The sequence below is a fragment of the Lissotriton helveticus genome, chromosome 1_1 (genome assembly GCF_964261635.1).
Source record: "Lissotriton helveticus chromosome 1_1, aLisHel1.1, whole genome shotgun sequence".
NCBI lineage: Eukaryota > Metazoa > Chordata > Amphibia > Caudata > Salamandridae > Lissotriton > Lissotriton helveticus.
Genome location: NC_136057.1, coordinates 1,055,305,507 through 1,055,325,829, shown reverse-complemented (window position 1 = coordinate 1,055,325,829; position 20,323 = coordinate 1,055,305,507). Strand labels below are relative to the sequence as shown.

Here is a 20,323-nt window from a genome sequence, read left to right as displayed (position 1 = left end):
GTTGTAAAATTTCCGGGAAAGTACATTAGCCTGGAACATTATAACATATATTTAAGAAAAAATAATGTTCGGAAGTAATGAAAAGCGTAATTTTTAGGTCATATGACCAAGCCTTTCATCATTACAATAAGAAAAGTAAAATGAACCAATGAAAAGTTTTATTAACAAGTCACATGACTTGTTATGCTTACGTTACGCGCTGCGCGCCCCGGATGACTTCCGGATGCGCTAACGCGGCGCGTCATATGACGCATTACGCGACAACGCAGGTACAGAATATAGTCAAAATGTCTCCACCAACCAGCGGTCGGAACACAACCCCTTTCAGCAGGCTAAATAGTTCTGTTAAATGACAACAGAAGGGACAGGCAACAAGAACCATCAGTCAAAGAGGGGAGGGCTAGTTCTTCTCTACCGGGTTACATTGGGGTGCTACCGGAACTGATCGAATTGGTAGTCTACAGTGTTTCTGGATGTTTCAGACTGAAGCTGGGGTTAGCATGGGAGCAGCACCATTTCGTAGCTCCGTCGTGGTCATTCCGCAACCAATCATGGCAGCCGTTCTTTATCGTTATTTTGGGCGGGGTGGGTGGCGGAGCCGAGCTGTTTTGCAGCCATCATTGTGTGGAGTTCAGTTCATCTCACTAGTTTTGTATTTGTCATGAGGGGTTGTTCCTAATGTTTCTATTTTAGCGAGGTCAAAAAGAGATCCCATTAGTGGCCTACTGATTTTGCTCGATTCCTTTTCTTTTTTTTTACACGATTTTTCGTTATCTGCAAAGACTAAACAGAGTATTGCAACTCTGTGTTTGTTTGTAAATAGAGAATGAACCAAAGAGAACTAATTCTAAAATAGTAAATACTTGGATAACAATCAATCATTTGGAGAGAGAAGCAGGCACGACGGATTACAACGGGGGCAAAGGCCTGCGTTAACTACCTTTCACTATCTGCAAAGAGAGAGTACTCCTAATAGAAATGAGGGGGGGGGGCACCATTCAAAGCAGATCAGTGTGCATAAACACGAAAATGTTTTCACTTACCACGTACTTGACATTCGACAGCTTATGATATTTGCTATTAAAAAACCATTGAAATTCACTGAAAAAACCATAGGTTATAGACCATATATAGTTAGGAATTAGCATTTACAAAACCTTGAAAATTCCCTGAAAAAACCATAGGTTATAGACCATATATAGTTAGGAATTAGCATTTAAAAAACCTTATTTTACTCACACAAAACCATTGAAATTCCATATATAGTTAGTTGCACTAACTATATATCGCGCACCCGCAATCCACTGCTGATCATGTCACATATTACATCATTCATGACATGGTCAGTGACATCACTGATGACATCACTGATGACATCTCAAATGACATCACTGATGACATCACTGATGACATCTCATTTGACATCATTCTTGTGCTAATACGATAAACCTCTTCAGACTCTAATATAACCTTAGATACACTCAGTGTATACAGACACTCACACACTGCCACTCATCCATGGAGTTACTCACACACCCAGTCAGTCATGCAAAGAAACAATCTCACCTCCATTTCTTCAACTATACAGTTAAACACACCTTACTTATTGAAACATATACTAACACATATTTACTCTCTTATACAATCCCTGATACAAGTTCACAATGATCGATACAACCACTCACTCATTCAGTGGCTCTCATGCACAGTTATTTATATATGCCAACTCTCACATGTACTGTGTTTTACATATGTACTTACTATGACATGTAGCATTGAGATATCCATTCACTCATCAATACACTCATGCACACAGTCAACTGCCCATGTAGCTGTTTCCACATGCACTCTTGAACTCATACACCTAGTGAATAAACTGCTCACACATCTATGCATAGAGTCACACACCTTCCAGCCACCCCCACACAAACTCAATCTCCCATAGAAATACTTGGGCAACCAATTAATAACACATATAGCCTCTCGTATAGCTAATGATCAACACATGCAGCAGTTTACAGAACAACAGACATAATGATGCACAAATTAAGACAGTTTAGTCACTAACCCATGCATTCAGTGAGACACATTTAATCACTCACTCATAGTCAGTCACGCACCTACTAAATCCTTCATCCAGACACTTATACATCCACTCATTCTTCAATATGTAAGACATATTTTAACTTTACAGAAACATACAGTCACTGGATGTTGTCATCAGTGATGTCATCAGTGATGTCATTTGAGATGTCATCAGTGATGTCATCAGTGATGTCACTGACCATGTCATGAATGATGTAATATGTGACATGATCAGCAGTGGATTGCGGGTGCGCGATATATAGTTAGTGCAACTAACTATATATGGAATTTCAATGGTTTTGTGTGAGTAAAATAAGGTTTTTTAAATGCTAATTCCTAACTATATATGGTCTATAACCTATGGTTTTTTCAGTGAATTTTCAAGGTTTTGTAAATGCTAATTCCTAACTATATATGGTCTATAACCTATGGTTTTTTCAGTGAATATATATATATATATATATATATATATATATATATATATATATATATATATATGTGTGTATATATATTTTTTCCATTAATATAACCTTCCTTACTGTTGCTTATGCTGGAGTGATAATAGTAAATCTAACAACTCCTAAGACGAACACTTTCTTACTGTTGCTTATGTTGGAGTGGGAATTGTACATCTGATCCTTCTATTAGTGAGAGTTTTTTTTAACTTTTTTAAGATACATTTTCTGTAAATTAATTTTAAAAGTTATTTGAATGTAATGTATTTTTTTTAGAGTAATATTATTTTTATTAATATATATTTTTTAATTTGTAAATGTGCTGTATATGTATTTTTGTATTTTTTATATATAGTGTTTTATTGTTTATTTTTGTCATGATTATTTCATATCTGTATTTATAAGTTATATTTATTATATTTTACTTTTATTTTAGAGTATATATATTATTTTATGTCTTGTAAGTTGTAAAATGTGATTCTGTATTTTTTGTATTACATGTATTTTTTAAATGTCATCTTTTTTTAAGCTAATATATTTTTTAAGTTACAATGGTATTTAAAATTCAATATATTTAACAATTTTCATCTTTTCGATTTCTGCATGTTGTAGTTTACATTCAAAATATGCAAAGTTCCTATTCTATTCTTTCCATACAAAATATGTAGCCGATATTTGTGTCCTTGATATTCTTTGGAGATATTCTGTATTGCAGTGCTCCTTCATACAACAATGGGTGTATTGTATGCAATATTTTACAGAGCAGGTACATAGTACACTAAGATTTTCATCACATGAATATCATATTTTGTGGTATTCCTCACCGGCTTTAGCTATGCAGGTTCTTCATCACAAGTATGGCATAAAGGGAACTTCACCAAACCATTTTAGTCAAGGTCTTCACAGCAAAATTATGGCATTCTGTGCTCTTAATTATACCTTCGCTGTGGGAGAAGGGTATTCACAAGTCTATTGGTATTCTTTTTTGTTGTGCACTTTGTTCTTGGTAAGTCTCATTCTCTGCATACTTTTTTTGGCCTGTCTGTTAAAATGACTAAGGCCCCTATCCCACACTAGCTGGCATGTTTCATGATAAGGGAGCTTCTCACCAATATCTCTTGTTGCTCAACAGGCTGTCCATTAGCTCTTTTAGTTGTTTGTGTGATTTTAGAGAATCTAAGGTTTTCATGTTCAGATTATAGATGTTGATGTTAAAATTGCGTGTCGTGAGAGCTGCTGTTCTATTTAATTTATTACCTGGGTATCATAAGTGTAAAAACAGTGTAGACAGGAAATTTTAATTATGGTTTCCTCCTCTTATACTCAATGATCAACATGTTTCTGCCTTAATACAGCATCTGTGTAGATGTGGCCCTTCTTCAAGACTATTTAGATCCCTTTCACAGCTATTTGTTTTCCTTAATATCAAACTTGTTGTATAGTGTGAGAAAAAATAAGTTGTGTAACCTGATCCTTTTTTCCTATTTGGTCTTGAATGGTCTTGTTCCGTGGTACCTGTAGGTGAAAGATAATGACAAGAGCATTTCAATTGAAAGTGAAACATGTACTTATGCTTATACAATGTCTCAAAAATGGAGTCGCATTTATATCTCTTATGTATTAACCACCAGCACCCCCTTCCTTCCTCCCATACACGTGTCAACACTTTAGGCTGCATGCACGATGCTTCTTCCTTTGTAATTGTACACTCACCTAATTTACAATGTGTTTGTGCCTGATGGTTAGGGAGGTGACTCACTAGCAACACTTTCCGTTTATCTCACATTTTTAGCTAGTACCTATGTTCCCTGAAAGGCCTTAACCCCTTGGGGATTAAATTGCTCACCTTTAGATTGGATTGCGCCTGTGCCCTAACGCAATGTAGCTCTGTCTGAATATCTTTGGTCGACAGCAGACACACGTTTTTTTGTTATTTCTGCTCATCAGACCCTGTTGTTTCTCATACACCAGCTTACTCTCAGTGATTGTGTCACGTGATGTCATTGTAAGCCTCAAGCCCTGTGCTATGTGTCCTTATGTGTTAGTTTTCGATTCGGGCTGCTTATTGTGATCTAAAAGACATTCTATTTGGTTTGTGTTCTTCAGAATATTAGTTGTCACTGAGCCTAAGGTCGGCTATACATTTCTTAATGATCTAAAGTACATCATCAGATGCCTCATTCTTAGGCTGCATGAGATATGTAGACCTGACTATATTGTGGTGAAGTTGTATAATGTACGGACTGCTTAAACGTTCTGGCTGGTACCCTATGTCCTACATACATGAGGTCTGTAGTCCCTACAATTTGATATTGTATGTAGCATGGTCTATTTCTCATAAGGTTCCAAATTCTTTTCTGTCAGCCTTGTTGCTAATATAGATGGATGGCGGCCCACTACTCTAGCATTATCATATTTATCCAAATAGAAAACAACTGGGTACCAGTACAACAGCCCACATATATATAAGGACTAGGTTTGATATTGACTGCCCTTAGTTTTGTGATTAACCTAGGGTGTTGCGAATAATCTCTTCATTCTGACCCATAATGTGGGTGGACAGTTTGTAGGTCAATTTCTGCTCTTTTAACAATAGTAGTTTGATGATCATTGTTTCATTGCTTGTGGGTTTCACGTGATTGGTACTAATCAATAGGTTTGTTCTTGTGTGTTACATTTTAATATAATGGGACACTAATGTATTTATTATTTTGGCACATCTGATAGTACTTTTATGTTCTAGGATCTTTTCTCTGTTTATTTTGTTTCATCGATAGACTGGGAGATTGTACCTTGAGCTTCTTTCTCCTGCGCCCCCATAGGTTTAACTTTACTCTGTGGCATTCACCACAAGCTTTTGATATACAAGTCTTCTTTACAAAAAGCTACTGGTATACAGGATTTTAAATAACAAGCTTGTTGTGTTCTGGGATCTTAACAACAGGCTTTGGTTCAATTAGGCCTTCACAACAAGATTATGGGCTTCTGTGGTCTTCACCAAAAGCTTGGCTTTGGTAAACTGAAATCTCCACAAAAAACATATAGTATACTGGGGCCTTAACCTCAGGGTAATAATATCAATATATTAAGAACTTCATCACAGCCTTATGGTGTACTGTGCCTTTGTCAAAAACTCATTGTATACTTGCGGCTTCTTTATAGAACTCTGGTAAGCTGGAGTATTTACCTGAAAGGTACGGCACAAATGGACAGTACAATTTAAGCGTCTTTATATGGTTTTGTAAAGTGCTACATTCCTGACTTCTGCTGCCTTGCATGAAAGTGGTACAAGATGATGACAAGGTGCACTTCTTTGCCTTGCAAAGCCTCAGACACTGGCAATCTGCCCTACAACAGCCATCGCCGGTGTGCAAGTTCAGGATATCTGGTGGGAAAGGCTTGAGTTTTTCAGTCCTTGTGGCAAGAGCAGCTCCTAGGTATCTGACCAAGTGATAAGGGTGAGCTGTTTTGGATGCCTTATTTTGACTTCCTGTTCGTAGTCTGATATGTTTAAGTCATAGGCAGACCACAAGAGGTGTTTTTAGGCCCCTTCTTAACTTGAGGTAATCCTCTTCCAGTCTGATGGGCGTAGGAAGGGCATTCCAGACAGTCTATTCTTAGTGTACTGGAATCTTCACCACAAGCCTGCGATGCACAGAGATTCATCACCAAGGGCTTGTGGTAGACTGAGAGCAATTTATCATTTTAAATGTTTCTATTTCACAACTTGAAGAGTCGACTCGTAGAAAAATTAGACTACTCCAGTGTGCCTTATCTTGCCCTGCCGAAAAGCACACTGTCTGCTTAAATTGGTGCAGAATGCAGCTGGTTTTCTACTTCTCAAATTTCCTTTCTTATCTCCATCACAGGCCATTTGCAGAGTCTGCATTGGCTGCTAATGCATAGTCCCATTATATTCAAAAGGGTTTGTATTAGCTTTAAAGTTCTTCATCATAGCAGCCCATTCTTTATCAAACAAATGTTTCCTTGGTACATGCCACCCAGAGGTTTATTCTATTCTGGAGCCTTTCTTCTCAAGGTACCTACAATCAGAACAACTCTTCAGGGAGGCAGGGTCTACTATTTCCAAACAATTACTGCTTGGAATTCTTTACGTCTGGAACGCGGATGTGAATCTTGGTGCTTGTAATATAGAAAGAAACTTAAGACTTGTTTGTGTCAAACAACTGCATTGAGGCACTTCTAGTATCTGCGTGTTTTACAAGTCCTATAAATATTTCAATAATATATAAGTTCTGAAAAATATATCGATTGCACTGCAACAGCTACACGATAAATTATACGAGACATCTTAGTTTATCTGGTGAATCCTGTATTTATTCTAAAATGACAGCACTCCAGAGTAATGTGACAAGGAAGATAGATGATATTTGGACTATTTATCAATAAAGTACTTCTTCCTGTATCAGCACAAGCTTACAATGGCCTAAGACCTGTGACAGTTCAATTAGGCTGAAGGAAATCAGAATACAATTATTTTTAAGTTGTTGGCTGGTTAGTGCATCCGACTGGCATTCCACCCAAAAGCTGATTTTGCTATTTAAATTAATGATATAGACATGTTATCCTTGGTGAAGGAGAGGATCAGCTGTGTGTCGTCGGCATAGGAGATGATGTTGAGGTTGTGTAGTCTGGCGACGTGGGTGAGGTGTCCAAGAGGCCATCGATTGTGCATACTAGATTGTCAACTCCTGTACATCTTTTTGGATCTCTTTGAGATATTCTTTTAGGTTGTCTTTGTCACCACCTCTCTTTTAATTTACATATTTAAGAAAATGGTGTATCAATTTAGAAGGCGCATACATTTCGGCTTCATCTAGGGTCAAGCACCAACCCCACACACAAGGGCTTCCAGGGTTCAATTCAGAGCAGGAGACCCACCTCTCTAAAATCAAGTGGAGTCTAAGAGGCAGACTCTCTTCGCAGACCTTGATTACTACTAATTTGTCAGCGCGTTGTCGCCAGACTTCATGGCTTTTTTCACCTGGGGTCTGTCTGTCCTTATTTCATAACAGCAGTGTGAAATTGAGTTGTGCAAACAGGCCTCAATGCAGACATACTCCTCAGTTCATACTGTCCATTCTTAGCGAGTGCCCCTGTGTGCCCCAGATAAACTTCTGGGTGTCCACGCACCCACCTCTCGACTCAGGCTTCTGTGGGCATGTATTGTGCCGGTCCTACTGTCTCTCGAGTCCCTTCTCCTCTGTCCCAAGCCAGCACCTGCCTCTCCACTTGACACTGGTTGCAGGACTTCAGTGTTCCTCTTTCCTTTTCTCGTGTGTCGGGCTGCTTGTGTCTCCGGAGCCATGGCCCCGGCACAACATCTTTTCAAATTGGCGGCCAGCAAGCAAAAGCCTCAAAGAGGCCATTATACCACTATGCTCGGACAGAGTGCAGCTTTTAAGAATCATTATTACCTCACCAGGTGAAGAATATGATTTAGAGATAACCTTGCATAATCTCTAGTCTTTGTATTTAGTTCAACTTAAAATACATGTAAGATTGTGTCCCATTAGTACATGAGTACTATAGAACACTGCCAAATACATAAACAATATTGTAGGGAAATAGTGTATTGATATCCCACAATAATTCAATCGATCAACTTCTTCTCCTCTCTCATTAATTCGACAGGAGGTTGAACAGGCCACTCTCTTCCCTCGTAGAAGCTGCAGTAATTCACTTTTCCTGACTTAGTAAGGGCTTGAGCCCCCTCTCCGTTCTCTGTACCCCGTGTGCACAGTCGATGGACGCACCTACATTGACTTCTCATACACACATTGCCACAAAACTCACACTCTCTCAGTCCCAGCCATTTCTCATTCATGCTCCACTCAATACTCTTGCTTACACTCCTCCTGATTCCACTTCCCTCACTTCACCTCCTCTCACTTACACGGACTCCCTGGTACTAGGGTCTAAGCAACTGGGCCCGCACCTCATGAAACTCGCACAGCCAGGTCAGGGAGACCTGCAGAAATGTACCACCTCCTTGAAGGCCCAAGCTCACGCTCCTGTGTTGAAATATGAAAGCATGTCGGCTCCTGCCTGGACTCCAGGGCATCACTGATATCAATGGGGAGGATAGTTGTGTGACCAGAAAAAGAGACAAAGGCTGAAAAGGTATGGCACTAGGGACGGGTGCAGCGTGTAGGGTAGAGGGATGGGGCCAATGGATAGTTGCAGGAGCTCAGAGCGGGCCCACCAGGAGAGAGAACCCATCCCACTCAGCATCACGCACAAATGGCATGACATTGCATAATGCACGTTAGTGGAAGCTCTACGTACAGACAGGTACTCACCCAAATTGTCATTGTTTGCGAAAATGCACAAGGCAAGCCAGTGGAAGCTGTAGCACGAGGGAAAAACAGGGACAAAAATACCTCCCCCCCTGCCTCCACCCATAGTCAGATGCACCCCCCAAGAACATGGAGGCTACCTCTACGATAATCCCTCAGGGCGTGGCTATCATTTAGTTCACAGACTTTCGCACTTTTGCAATCCTCATTAAACTGGAGCAGCATTTAAAATTTCGAGAATAAGTTGCAATCAAACTCAATAGTGGCTACAATCTAGCACTGCCGAGCAAACATCCCTGATCAGTGGTTACAGTTTACACCCCCACGTGCAGTGACTAAAGGCGCCTCACGGTTAATGTCTCAGTTTAGTATGAGCTGCTTCTCGTGTACTTGAGTCACAAGGCTGAGGCGCTTCTCGTGTGTGCCCTTATGTCCTTGTATATGAGGCGTGTCCATTCTGTTTCTCTTGCTTCTGTGTCCTTGATGTGAAGCTGCTTCTTTCTCTTCATGTCGTTCCGTAGTTGTCATTTGAGTTTGCTTCTGCCCGGTCTCGTCCGCACCCGTGGCCCTTCTCGCGTGGTACATGGCATTGGGGTCTATGTTGTGGTTCATATGACGTGCGCGCACTGCTTGTGGCGACTGCAGGAAGAGGAAGTGCGGCTTTTAGAGAAGCTGCCTTATTAGGGCCTGCGGAGCCCATGTGACGTGGAATGTGGTCTAAGTGGTGTCAGTGTGTCTATCCTATTTTCAGGTTCCATTTAGCAACAAACTTTACAGCGCCGGACGCGACAAAGCGCTCGTGTCTGACACAAACCAGTCAGCCCACCTGTTTTTTCACAGCACACACATCATGTCAATTAGTTACAACCTACCGCACGCGTAGCATCGCATGACACCTCCTGAGTTTGAACCGTTCGGGTACCCACTAAAACACCAACGTGGTAGACAGCGAAGAGGCACCCACCACTTGTCCAGCAACCCCCGAGAGTGGTGATGGGACACGCAAATGGGTGGTGGTCGGGTCAGGGCGTTGAGTGGGATGAAAAATCTAGGGGTCCAGACTCCAGATACATAAATCAACCAGTGACGTTACACCTGCAACAAGCCAAGACTATTGGCTTTGTCAGTGGTTGCATAAGATAAATAAGCAATGATTACGGCTTCGTTGTATATAATATTGAAACTGCTTCAGTTCTGAAATGAGACTGTGAAAGAACTATAACGAGTCTCTTTGAAGATCCATCAAAGGCAGTGAAGAGTGCTGCAAAGTTCAGATTAATTTTGTCATCTTGAAGGTGAGGGTAAGAATGGAGAGCGTGATAGTGACTCGTCTCAGCACCTGCTTTTTAGAACTGCAGTTGCTGCGCATCGGCAAGATCCGGCCCACTTAAAGCCCTGGGGTGGGTGCAATCATGCGCAGTCAATCTATCAATGAGCATTTGTATGGCGCAGCACTGTCACCCCTAGGGGTATCTGGGTTCTGCAGATGCGACGTCTCAGTCAAGGTGCCAGGACAGAAACGAGCAGAAAAAGGAAAATAAAAGCCAGAAACTAGCAGAGAGAGGAAAAATGAAGGTCAGAAACAATGCAGGAAGAGAAAAAAAAGGTCTGAAACGAGCAGAAAGGGGAAAATAAAGGGCAGAAACAAGCAGAAAGATGCAAAATAAAGGTCAGAAATGAGCAGGAAGAAGACAAATAATGGGAAGAAACGAGCAGAAAGAAGCAAAATAAGGGTCAGAAACAAGCAAAAAGAGGCAAAATAACAGGCAGAATGAGCAGAGAGTACTTACCCACTCCGCTGGCTCACTTCCTCCGTCCTCTGCTTCAGTCCCTCAGCGCTGGAAGCTTGAAGCAGTTGAATTCTCCGCACCAATTTAGACACAACTCTCTCATGCTGCTGATAATGTTCAGCAGCATGAGAGCAGTGCCAGGATTGGCTGGAGCGGGCTGCCTCGATGCTCCTACAGGCACTGTGTTCCTGCTCTCAACCCAGTTGTCTGAGACAGCTGAGTGGAAAGGTAATCCCCAAAACACAACCCCCTCCACCTCCTGTGCCCATTACCGACCCATTTCCCTGCTCAATTGTGGCATTAAAATCTTCACCACAATCCTAGCTAACAGCCTGAAAAGAGTGCTACCAACCTTTGTCCACCCCAATCAATGCGGCTTCATGCCCCAAAAGAGCACACAACACTGTATTCGGAGGCTCCGCATAGCCCTAGCCCACCGGCACTCCTTATCGCAAGGCCTCGCCCTGCTGCTTGTCAACACAGTAGACTGAGAATACCTCCGTAAAGTGCTGACCCACGCTGGCCACGGCCCACACTTGAGAGCCATGGTCGATGTGCTCTACTCTCGCCCCTAGGCCCGGGTCCAGGTAAATGGAATCCTTTCAGATCTGTTCCCCATTAAGCGCGGCACCAGGCAAGGTTGTGCCCTGTCCCCCTCCTCTTCTCCTTGGTAATGGAACCACTAGCCCAACTCATTTGCGGGAATCCGCTATACAAGGGATGGAGTTGGGACATCAGCCATGAGGACCGCATCGCTTTATATGTGGACGATGTCCTCTTATACTTGGCAGACCCAGCGAGGAGCGGCCCTCGATGCCTGCATCTTCTATAGGCCTTCGGATTGGCCGCAGGGCTGAGAATAAACCGGGCTAAATCGGTGCTGGTCCCCATGGCCCTCGCATATGACTGCTTAGACTGGCAATCGACCATCCCTCTTTGTAATCTAAGCTTTAAATATTTGGGAGTGTGGGTGGTACTGCACCGAGCTCATATGGGCCCTGAACTTACAACCATTGCTCCGGAAGACTAAGGCCGACCTGACCACCTAGACCCATGTGGCGCAACAAAGCGTGGTATCTCCAAGACCAAAACTTCATCCAGGCACTAAAGACACAGCTCCAATCACAACTCCGGAACGGTAGCCAGAGTGAGCACGCTATTGTTGGCCATTAAAGCTTCGCGAAAAACTTGATTAGACAACAGGAATGCAAGCGCCTCTCCCTTATCACGCAACTAGAAACCGAAGCCTCCTGCCTGGATCAACACCTCCTCATTGACCCGTGAGAAACCATTTCTTTTCAGTTGCACCTCGTTCGGCAGGACATTCGCCTACTTTCCTTAGAGCCAGCTAAGCTTTTCTGGTGGGCAACGACAGACAATATCTACGGTTGGGGTGATAAAAAGGGAAAATGTCGTGCTGGTTAGCCTCCCATCATTAGGCCAACAGAATAGTCCCCGAGATTAGTGAAAACGCAGGCCATAAGCTTCGAACCATGCCCGATACTGCACGGACCTATGCCCTGTACTATAAAGAATTATATTCTGCACCGACGAGCGGAGGAGAGGCAACCAGAGACCGTCTTCCTCATGAGGTCGCCCTCCCATCACTCTCCCAGGCAGACGCCCTACCACTAGACAAACCCATCACGGTGGAAGAAATTGTGGATGCTCTCTCAGGGCAGAGCCCAGAGAAAACACTTGACCCAGACTGGTTCCCCATGGAGTACCTGATGAAAAACCGAGACTTACTTCTCCCCCACCTATTCACCCTCTTTGGAGACAAGTGCCATCTGGGCTCCTTCCCTGAAATCAGCTCTGTATTTGAAGCCTGTCCTGTAATATTTGCAACCAGAATACTGTCTTATTACAATTAATGGAGCAGATCATTTGTGCTACCACAGATTTGTGCATCGGTTGCAGTGCAAAAATGTCTATCGCTGTTTCTGCACTGCAACTAATTTGTGACCCAACCTTTGGTATGTCGCACCCGTAGTTTTGTCAAAACAACCATGCTCACATTTTTGGGGTGGGGGCCTACACTTAATTATGAAGTGGCAATATTATTTTCTATTTTCAATGCCCACACTCGCTTTAGAGTGCTTAAGGAGATATGGGAAACCTTATGAGTACTAAGTCAACAAAAAATCAAATATAAGAATATTATTTCATGAAAACTACTAATGTACAAGGCTTGTTTGCAAGTTTTAGACATTGCACTAATCACCTGTAAATGTTTCATACAGCATCCATGAACTGAGGAATACAGTGTCATCGGAACACGATGTTCTGAAGAAAAAGGAACTGCAGGAAGGTCCCAAGGCTTCCTATGGCTATGGAGGAAAATTTGGAACAGAGAGGGACCGGATGGATAAGGTAAACGAGGAGTGCCTGAAGCGAGCAGGCCCTACCATTCCACTTGTTTTGTTAAATGCTCTTTTGGTTTACCTGTATGCCAGTGGATCTAGGGTGATCAATGCTCTTGGTAGAGAAGCAGTGACACTGGCAGCATTCAGGGACTTGTCTTATCCTATGATGGGTGCTTAACTTTGCATTGCACTACATTGCGCTAGGATTCCTGGGACAGTTCACCCATGGGAATTTGTTCAGGAATTGACCAGAGTAGCACAAAATAGATGTATTCTTCTGTGACTGATGGTTTGTAATCCGTGACATGAAGCTGCTATCTTGGCACATAGTTGGCTGGCACATAGCATGATCTTCATGCGATATTCCAGTAGGTGCATTCCCCACCTTTCTATTTTTGGAGAGTTTGGCTCCCAGATGTCCCATTGACTCTCATTAACACCTGGTGGTCCTTCACAATGGTGCATAACTTTCCACACTGGACCATGCGATGACGCTAACGAGCCACACTACAGGCAGGGTCTCTTTTCTCAGGTTGGGTGTAGGCTTTTTTGTTTCTATCAGGCTTCGACTGGCATTGGTCCGCCTCAGGGAGTCTTGACCTGGCTTCTTTTGAGCTAAAATGTTGTTCTGTCCTCCACTGGTATCCCCTATTAGTTCAGTGCAGAGTTTGGGGTAGAAGAATCTGAGCTAATCATCTGATGTCGCGTCTTCTTTTTTTCTGTGAAGTCCCAGTCACATCCTAGTCCCAATCTCCAGATCGCGGAAAGTGTCCTTATCTGAGTACACCTGAGTGGTGCACTGATGGTGGTAAAATCTTTATTGCCTTGGGAGCAGTATTTTTCTAGGCCTAGAAAGTACCTAAAATCGGGTACAATCCCTGGGTTGGGCTCTTTATTGACTGATGCCACTTTAGCAGGGTCTGGGCGCATTCATCTGTGGGAGAGAATGTGACAACTGAGCTCTAGTTCGCACCTGCCAGCATTCAGAGTCAAGCGACAAGGATGTCATTGCTGTAGTCAAACTAGTTTTGATTGGCCTTAGAACCATTGGGATGGTTTTCTAAAAGATTGTTTATACTGACGATGTTCCAGAGTTGAGACATTTGTATTAAAACAGCCACTGGTGTGATGATAATGTAGTGATATAGCACAACTGTGTATACAGCTGTAGATGATGGTATCCCTTGCATAAGTTCAGTTTACTTAAGAGTCAGGCTCCATTGACGCAGCTGACCAGGTCAGTCAAGTGTGGTCCTGGGTGCCTCTCTCTTTTGATGGCTATATTTTGTATCCGCATCCATGCAGATGTCTATCGTCTTGCCGTCTCATTTGTATACAGCCACAATGGTAGACATTCGTGGAGTGGGATCAATGGACTAATGGGCTGCTTGAAAATTTCCTGGTCCAGCTGCTCTTCTTTTGCTTGCTATTGTAAATGCACAGGCACCCAGCGGCCTTTCTAAGCCACTAAGTCAAGTGCCTCATTTATATGAAGAGCGAGGTGCATGTCCTTCAGTTTTCCTTATCCTTGTAATAGCTCTAGGTGTGCACTCATGATCTAATGCTGCGACGACACAGAGTAGGCCATGGAGATCAGCTATATTGTGGCATTGCTTAGAAGGCACGGTGGATGCATCACCTTTGAATATGTGGGCATCTTCTTGCAGAATTATAACGTCACCTAATGCTTCACCCCCTTGCAAGATATTTTTGTTCAATGGTGACAGCTTTGGCTGCACTGACATCTTTTCATATTCAGTCACACACATGATGATGCAAGTAGCTCGACTGTCCCACTGGAAAAGAGTGATGTGGTTCCTCATTCGTATTGCAGTTGAGGCCCCCCTTCTTGAGCTCCTTTTTTCTAGCACATAGGTTTGATGTAACCAATCAGCAGGTGCTGGGGCTTTTCACATCAAATATAGGCTTTTGTCCTCCACTCTTTCTCGGGGTCGTTTCATGGATTAGGCAGGACTTTAAATTTCCATGTCGAATGAGCTTTGTGTCCCGGTCATCCTTGATACTGTGCATCTGTTTTTGAACTCCCAACAGTTCCTACTCGACACACACTTGCAAAGTGGTTTTCTTTGCTACAGCTATGCTGTCTCTGGTCCACTATTAGGCATTCCTCTGCACGAGGAGAAGCCGGGCCACAACATCAGCATATTTTGTCACCTTTGAATGTCGAGTAGACCATCTTGTCCTTGGGCTTCTTCCAGAAGCCATTGGGTATGCCTGCTCAGTTCTGTTTCATCCAGCTTCTATGCTGACAGCGTGCATCACCATTCGTACTTCATCCTGGACCATGTGGAGTGTAACGGGCTCCATTAGACCCTTCAATGAATTACAGACTTATGGCCTCTATATCGTTGATCCTGTCAACGTCGCAATGAGTCACCTGCTTCTGCAGTTTTGTTGCAAAATTGTCCATGGATTCATAAGCTCCGTGACATGGAGTTTTCAACGTGTCCACATTTCTAAATAAATTTTATGCTACGGGCCAAACTTCTCATTTAGGCCCTTCACTAGGCCTTTGTAAGTTACAATGGACTCTGGAGTAAAAGTTACTAAGAGATCCTTAACATTGTCACCCACTATGTTGAGGAAGAGATTTCTTGCCTGCTCAACAGTGTAGTTCTTGCATGTGGTGCATAGGTAATGTTCAATTCTTCGGTGTTGCGTTTCTCACCTGGGGCCTGGAGTCTCGGAATCGGTGAGCTCAGTAGGCAGTGGTGGTGAAAGATGGAGCTGGAGAGTCCCTCTTTCATGGCGGTGGTAATGTGCGCTTGAGTCCTCCTGGATGTCTTATTAGTTGTTTTTTAAGCAATAGCGTGATGCACTGAGCGGTGGTGCTCACATCTACAAAATACCCAGGTGTGAAGACACTTTTACTGTCTTAATACCATGCCAAAAAATTCCAACTAAGTTGATTTACTTAGTAAACGGGAAGAGAAAAATATACAGTTGTCTCTTGAATAAGAGCACTACTCTTGCAACAAGGTAACTAAGATTTGTTGATGGCCCAACTACAGATGTTTGCCATTTCCCAAATTAGGGAAAATGTGAAGTTCCTCCATTTGACAGGGTACTGTTTATTGAAATAGTTTTGAGGTTTGTGATTTGGCCAGAATATAACGACTCTCCAGGCAAGTAGCATTAGCATTTCACGTTCCTAAAATGCTAATTCTTTTGTGAATCTCTTTGTGAATGGCATGTTTCTGCTATTATGGACACACTTGACTCCGGAAGGTCTGTGTTGACAGCTGTAAGATGAATAAGGTTGGAATGATAGTAACTCTCAACTGTTATCTTTACTTCGTAGAGTGCCTTGGGCCATGACTACACAGCAAATGTGGAAAAACACTCCTCACAGACAGACGCGGCCAAGGGCTTCGGGGGTAAATACGGTGTTCAGAAGGATCGGACAGACAAGGTGAGTATTAGAAGAAATGAGATGGGAAAAATGTATAGAAGTGAAAGTGTCATAATGAAGGAAGGAAGGAAGGACAATTAAAAAATGCAAGAGAGGAAGAATGTATGGAATGAATAAGTGAGTCTATTGAAACTTGGAAGAAAAAGATCAGTTAGTGAAGAAAAATATTAGAGAAGAAATTTGTAAGTAGGGAGAATAAACGAGAGAGGAAAATGGATAAACAATATTTGAAAATAGTTAAATGGTAAAGAGGACAAGAATGAGAAGAAGGGATGATGGACGAGAGCAAGTGAACGAAGGCAGAATGAAAGAGAAATGCTGTAAAACAGAGGGAAGGATGGGAGAGATCCCTTTGACAGCCCCACGTACTTGCTCTCTACTAGTTCACCCTTTGGGTTTAAGTTTTTATAGAGCACTTAAAGCTCTCATTTAGAATAAGGTGATAATGGTGCAAAGAGGAAATGACGTACGGGCAGCTGGTTACCACCGCGGAAATACATTGTCACATAATATCAGGCATCCTCCCTGTGATTTTCAAAGATGTCACAGGCAGCTTTTGCTGCTATGTGGTTAATTTGGAGGCTTAAGTGGAATGAGTGCTGGCCCATACTGCTTAAAACTATTGACTCCCTTCTTTTAGACCTCAAACCAGCTGGATCCAGTAATTATGTGTTTTATAATTTTGAAGTTAATTTTTCCATACTTCGTATAAAAATCAAATTTAATTGGGACAACAAAAGTTTTAGCTCTAATATGGAGTTAAATTACTATAATTATGTTGCTAATCTTCAAGACTTCAGAAATTTGTAATGAAGTGGAGAACGCCTGAGAAAGATAAAACATACAAAACAATGGTAAGTGGTAGAGAAAGAAGCGAGGGAAGCCTGTGTGGAAAATTCCAGGAGAATGACAAAAAAACGAGCAAAATGCTGAAGATAGACCGTGGGGAAGAAAATGAACCACAAATTGAAATTTGAGTAAGACTGGGATAAGTAAAAAAGATTAACTGCTTGGGGGGGAGAATGTGAAGAGTGAAGGTGAGGTAAACTGATGGGTAATGAGGGAATGAGGCTGGATAATTTGGTTGAGCAGCTGGGTGGGTCTGAAGATTCAAGTTGATTGATAGATGTATAGAGAGGCAAGAAGATGTGTGGATGGATGGAAAACTTGGTTGATTAAGGAGATTCAGTAGACAAATGAATGAGTGGATCGATGAGTGAGGGGGTTTGAACCCCAGAAAGGTTTTTGGGTACTGTAGCAATCTTTTGAGACTGGCTCCCATGTGAAACTTACTACTTAGAGACGCCACCCAGTATTAAGCCACCTGTTGACCCTGTCAATCTATAACCATTGAGTGACCATATCAAATCCTGGCCACAAGTGAAGTGAATGAAACACTGAGGCTTCGAGGTACTCAGTGTTACATTCTGATTTCTTGTAGGGTTCGGTAGTGTGTGGCATGTGGCGTCGATAAGACCTTGCCCTATGTTACCAGGTTTTATGCTTTAAGAATACCGCAAAGTCATGGAAGCATGAAGGTTATTGATTGAACATAATATTACACCTCAAAATAATGTGCGCAAGACAAAGGTGTGCTTCAGATGATCCAGCCACACTCAGCATCTGTTTTATTGCGAGACAGAATAACTTATGCTTGTGTTATTTCTTTTTTTTCCCCCAGTCAGCTGTGGGGTTTGAATACAAAGGGGAAGTCAAGAAACATGCATCCCAGCAAGGTAGGTCTACTCCCATAAAGCTCATGTTGCTTAAAGTAGGCTTTGCAGACGTTTGTCACTCCTGAACGTTTGCCGCCCAGTCATAGAAATGTCCCGAAGACCACAGTAACCTCAAGATGTGTTTTGCTTTCATGCTTGGCTGATACATGAGTGTTTACCTTACTAGGTGAGGTAACATTGTCCACCCATCCAAACCACCTGCCTGGAGGCAATGCTCAGTACCTGTGTGAGCAAATAGGATCCCACTGCTGGTGGTGCTGATGGTAATCTGGCTTTGTTCTAGAACATGGTCTATTCTTTATCTTTTTAATCTTAACAGCTTCCCCTGACGAAGGGCTAAAAAAGGCTTGAAATGCATTGGGAATACGATTATAGCTGTTGTCATGAATTATATGTCCTTAACGTGAAGTAGTACGAGGCCTGGATTGGCACAACTATTTTATGTGAAGCTTAAAGGATATTTGGACTGTTTCATCGTGTATAAGTAAGACAAGTGTGACTACATGTGAAAAAAACGGAATAAAAACAAACTTTAATTAAAACAAGGTTGTGACGTGCTCTGTAGAAGCTGTGCGATTGGTTTTGCACCAGAGTTCTGCTGCAAGGTATCGATTTTGTTCTAGAACTGCCATTGCCTCCCCTTACTAGTCACTATACTCTACAGTCATTGTGAGTGTAATAAACGTTTTGCATATAGGACAATACACCTTACCATTCATGCATAGCCACATTCACTTTTCCTCCCACTTACTGCCTCCGTTGCACATCCACTGTCACCATTTTTCCGTCAGTGGAACATGGGTGATTCACTTTTGCCCTGACCTCCTCAGGGTTCTCTCCCATCACCCCTTGTCACTCTTGAGTCCACCCTGCTCTTGGAAAAGAGACCGCTTCACCAGAAAGGTCACTCCTCATGCTCCCCATATTTCTCTTTTCAGTTTTACATCTCGACAGAACGTTCCATAAATGTATAGTAGCAGGGTGTAAAAGCCCTGATGAACCAGAGGGGCTGGGCTTGACTACTAGGTCCTCATTGCAAGTGACCCAGATACTTCCAGACCCCTGTTTGTCCAGTGATTGGAATTACAAGTGATGCAAAGTTTATGGCACCTGATATTTACTGAGAGTGTGACTATGTGCAAGCCTCGTTCAATTTTGTCAGGTCAAATATGCCAGAATTGAATGCGGGAGAAGTGCTCATTAATGAGTTTGAGTTTAAAAATATTTGTAGAGCGCGCGTACACCTGGCGGTTTCATGGCGCTAATGAACTGGACATGTGGATTTTGTTGTGGTATAGGCCAAAACCTTGGTGTTCTTTGCTTTTATCTTCAAAAAGGAGCTGTTTATCGCAGCCGATAAGATGTGACCTCTGCGGGATTGGAATTTTATAGAATGTGATAAATATCATATACACCATCAATCCACTTGTAAAGAGGACCGAAGGATTATCAGAAAGAAAGTCCTTGATATGGTTAAGGCTTGAAAACACTTTCTTCAGATAAACAGACCTATATGTTTCATCTGTTAGTGCATTTATTGCAATTTTCATATGTTCTTTCCATACACCCTCGTCATGGCTGTAAGAAACATAAATTAGAAACCGAATTCAGACTAGATCACTCATTTTAAAGTGCAGGTGCGTGTACAGTCATAAGAGTGCACCCCCACGAATGAATGTCTGAAATAAGAAGAGTGTGTGCAGTGCCAGTACAGTGGAACCAAAAATAACCAATGACTAATAAAGAATAATGGAAAACGAAAACATCATCAAGTTATAAAGCATTCCTTGTATGTAGAGACAACAGTCCAATTACATTTTTAGCGTCAGGGGTGTCATGCAGTGTCTAGTGTGTGCAGTCCCCCCGTGGGCGCTCCCAGATGCTCATTCCTTTCTACAGAAAGAGGAATTGGACCCAGAATACAGGACTGAAGTCAAAAAGTATCTTCTGTTTTGACATTGGTTGGGTAAGGATTTATATCACCCATTCCCTCCCTTTGTGTTCTGGCCCATTTTGAGTCAGTAATGCCATACTTTGTGGTGATGTTAGGTTGGAATGTTAATTTCCTATGTTGAAAAATATGTTTATTTGCAATACATGCGTGTAATATGTGCATCAAATTATTTACCAGACACTCT

General features: G+C 42.3%; 1 protein-coding gene across 2 annotated transcripts in view; it reads left to right on the top strand.

Annotated features, from left to right (window-relative positions):
• Positions 1-20,323, top strand: part of LOC144820631 (src substrate cortactin-like) — a 186,473-nt gene that overhangs the window by 79,689 nt on the left and 86,461 nt on the right. For both annotated transcript variants that reach the window (XM_078677948.1, XM_078677949.1), the window contains exons 4-6: positions 12,894-13,023; positions 16,339-16,449; positions 18,131-18,185. In XM_078677948.1, the coding sequence (XP_078534074.1) occupies positions 12,894-13,023; positions 16,339-16,449; positions 18,131-18,185 (296 nt within the window). The remainder of the gene's footprint in view (positions 1-12,893; positions 13,024-16,338; positions 16,450-18,130; positions 18,186-20,323) is intronic.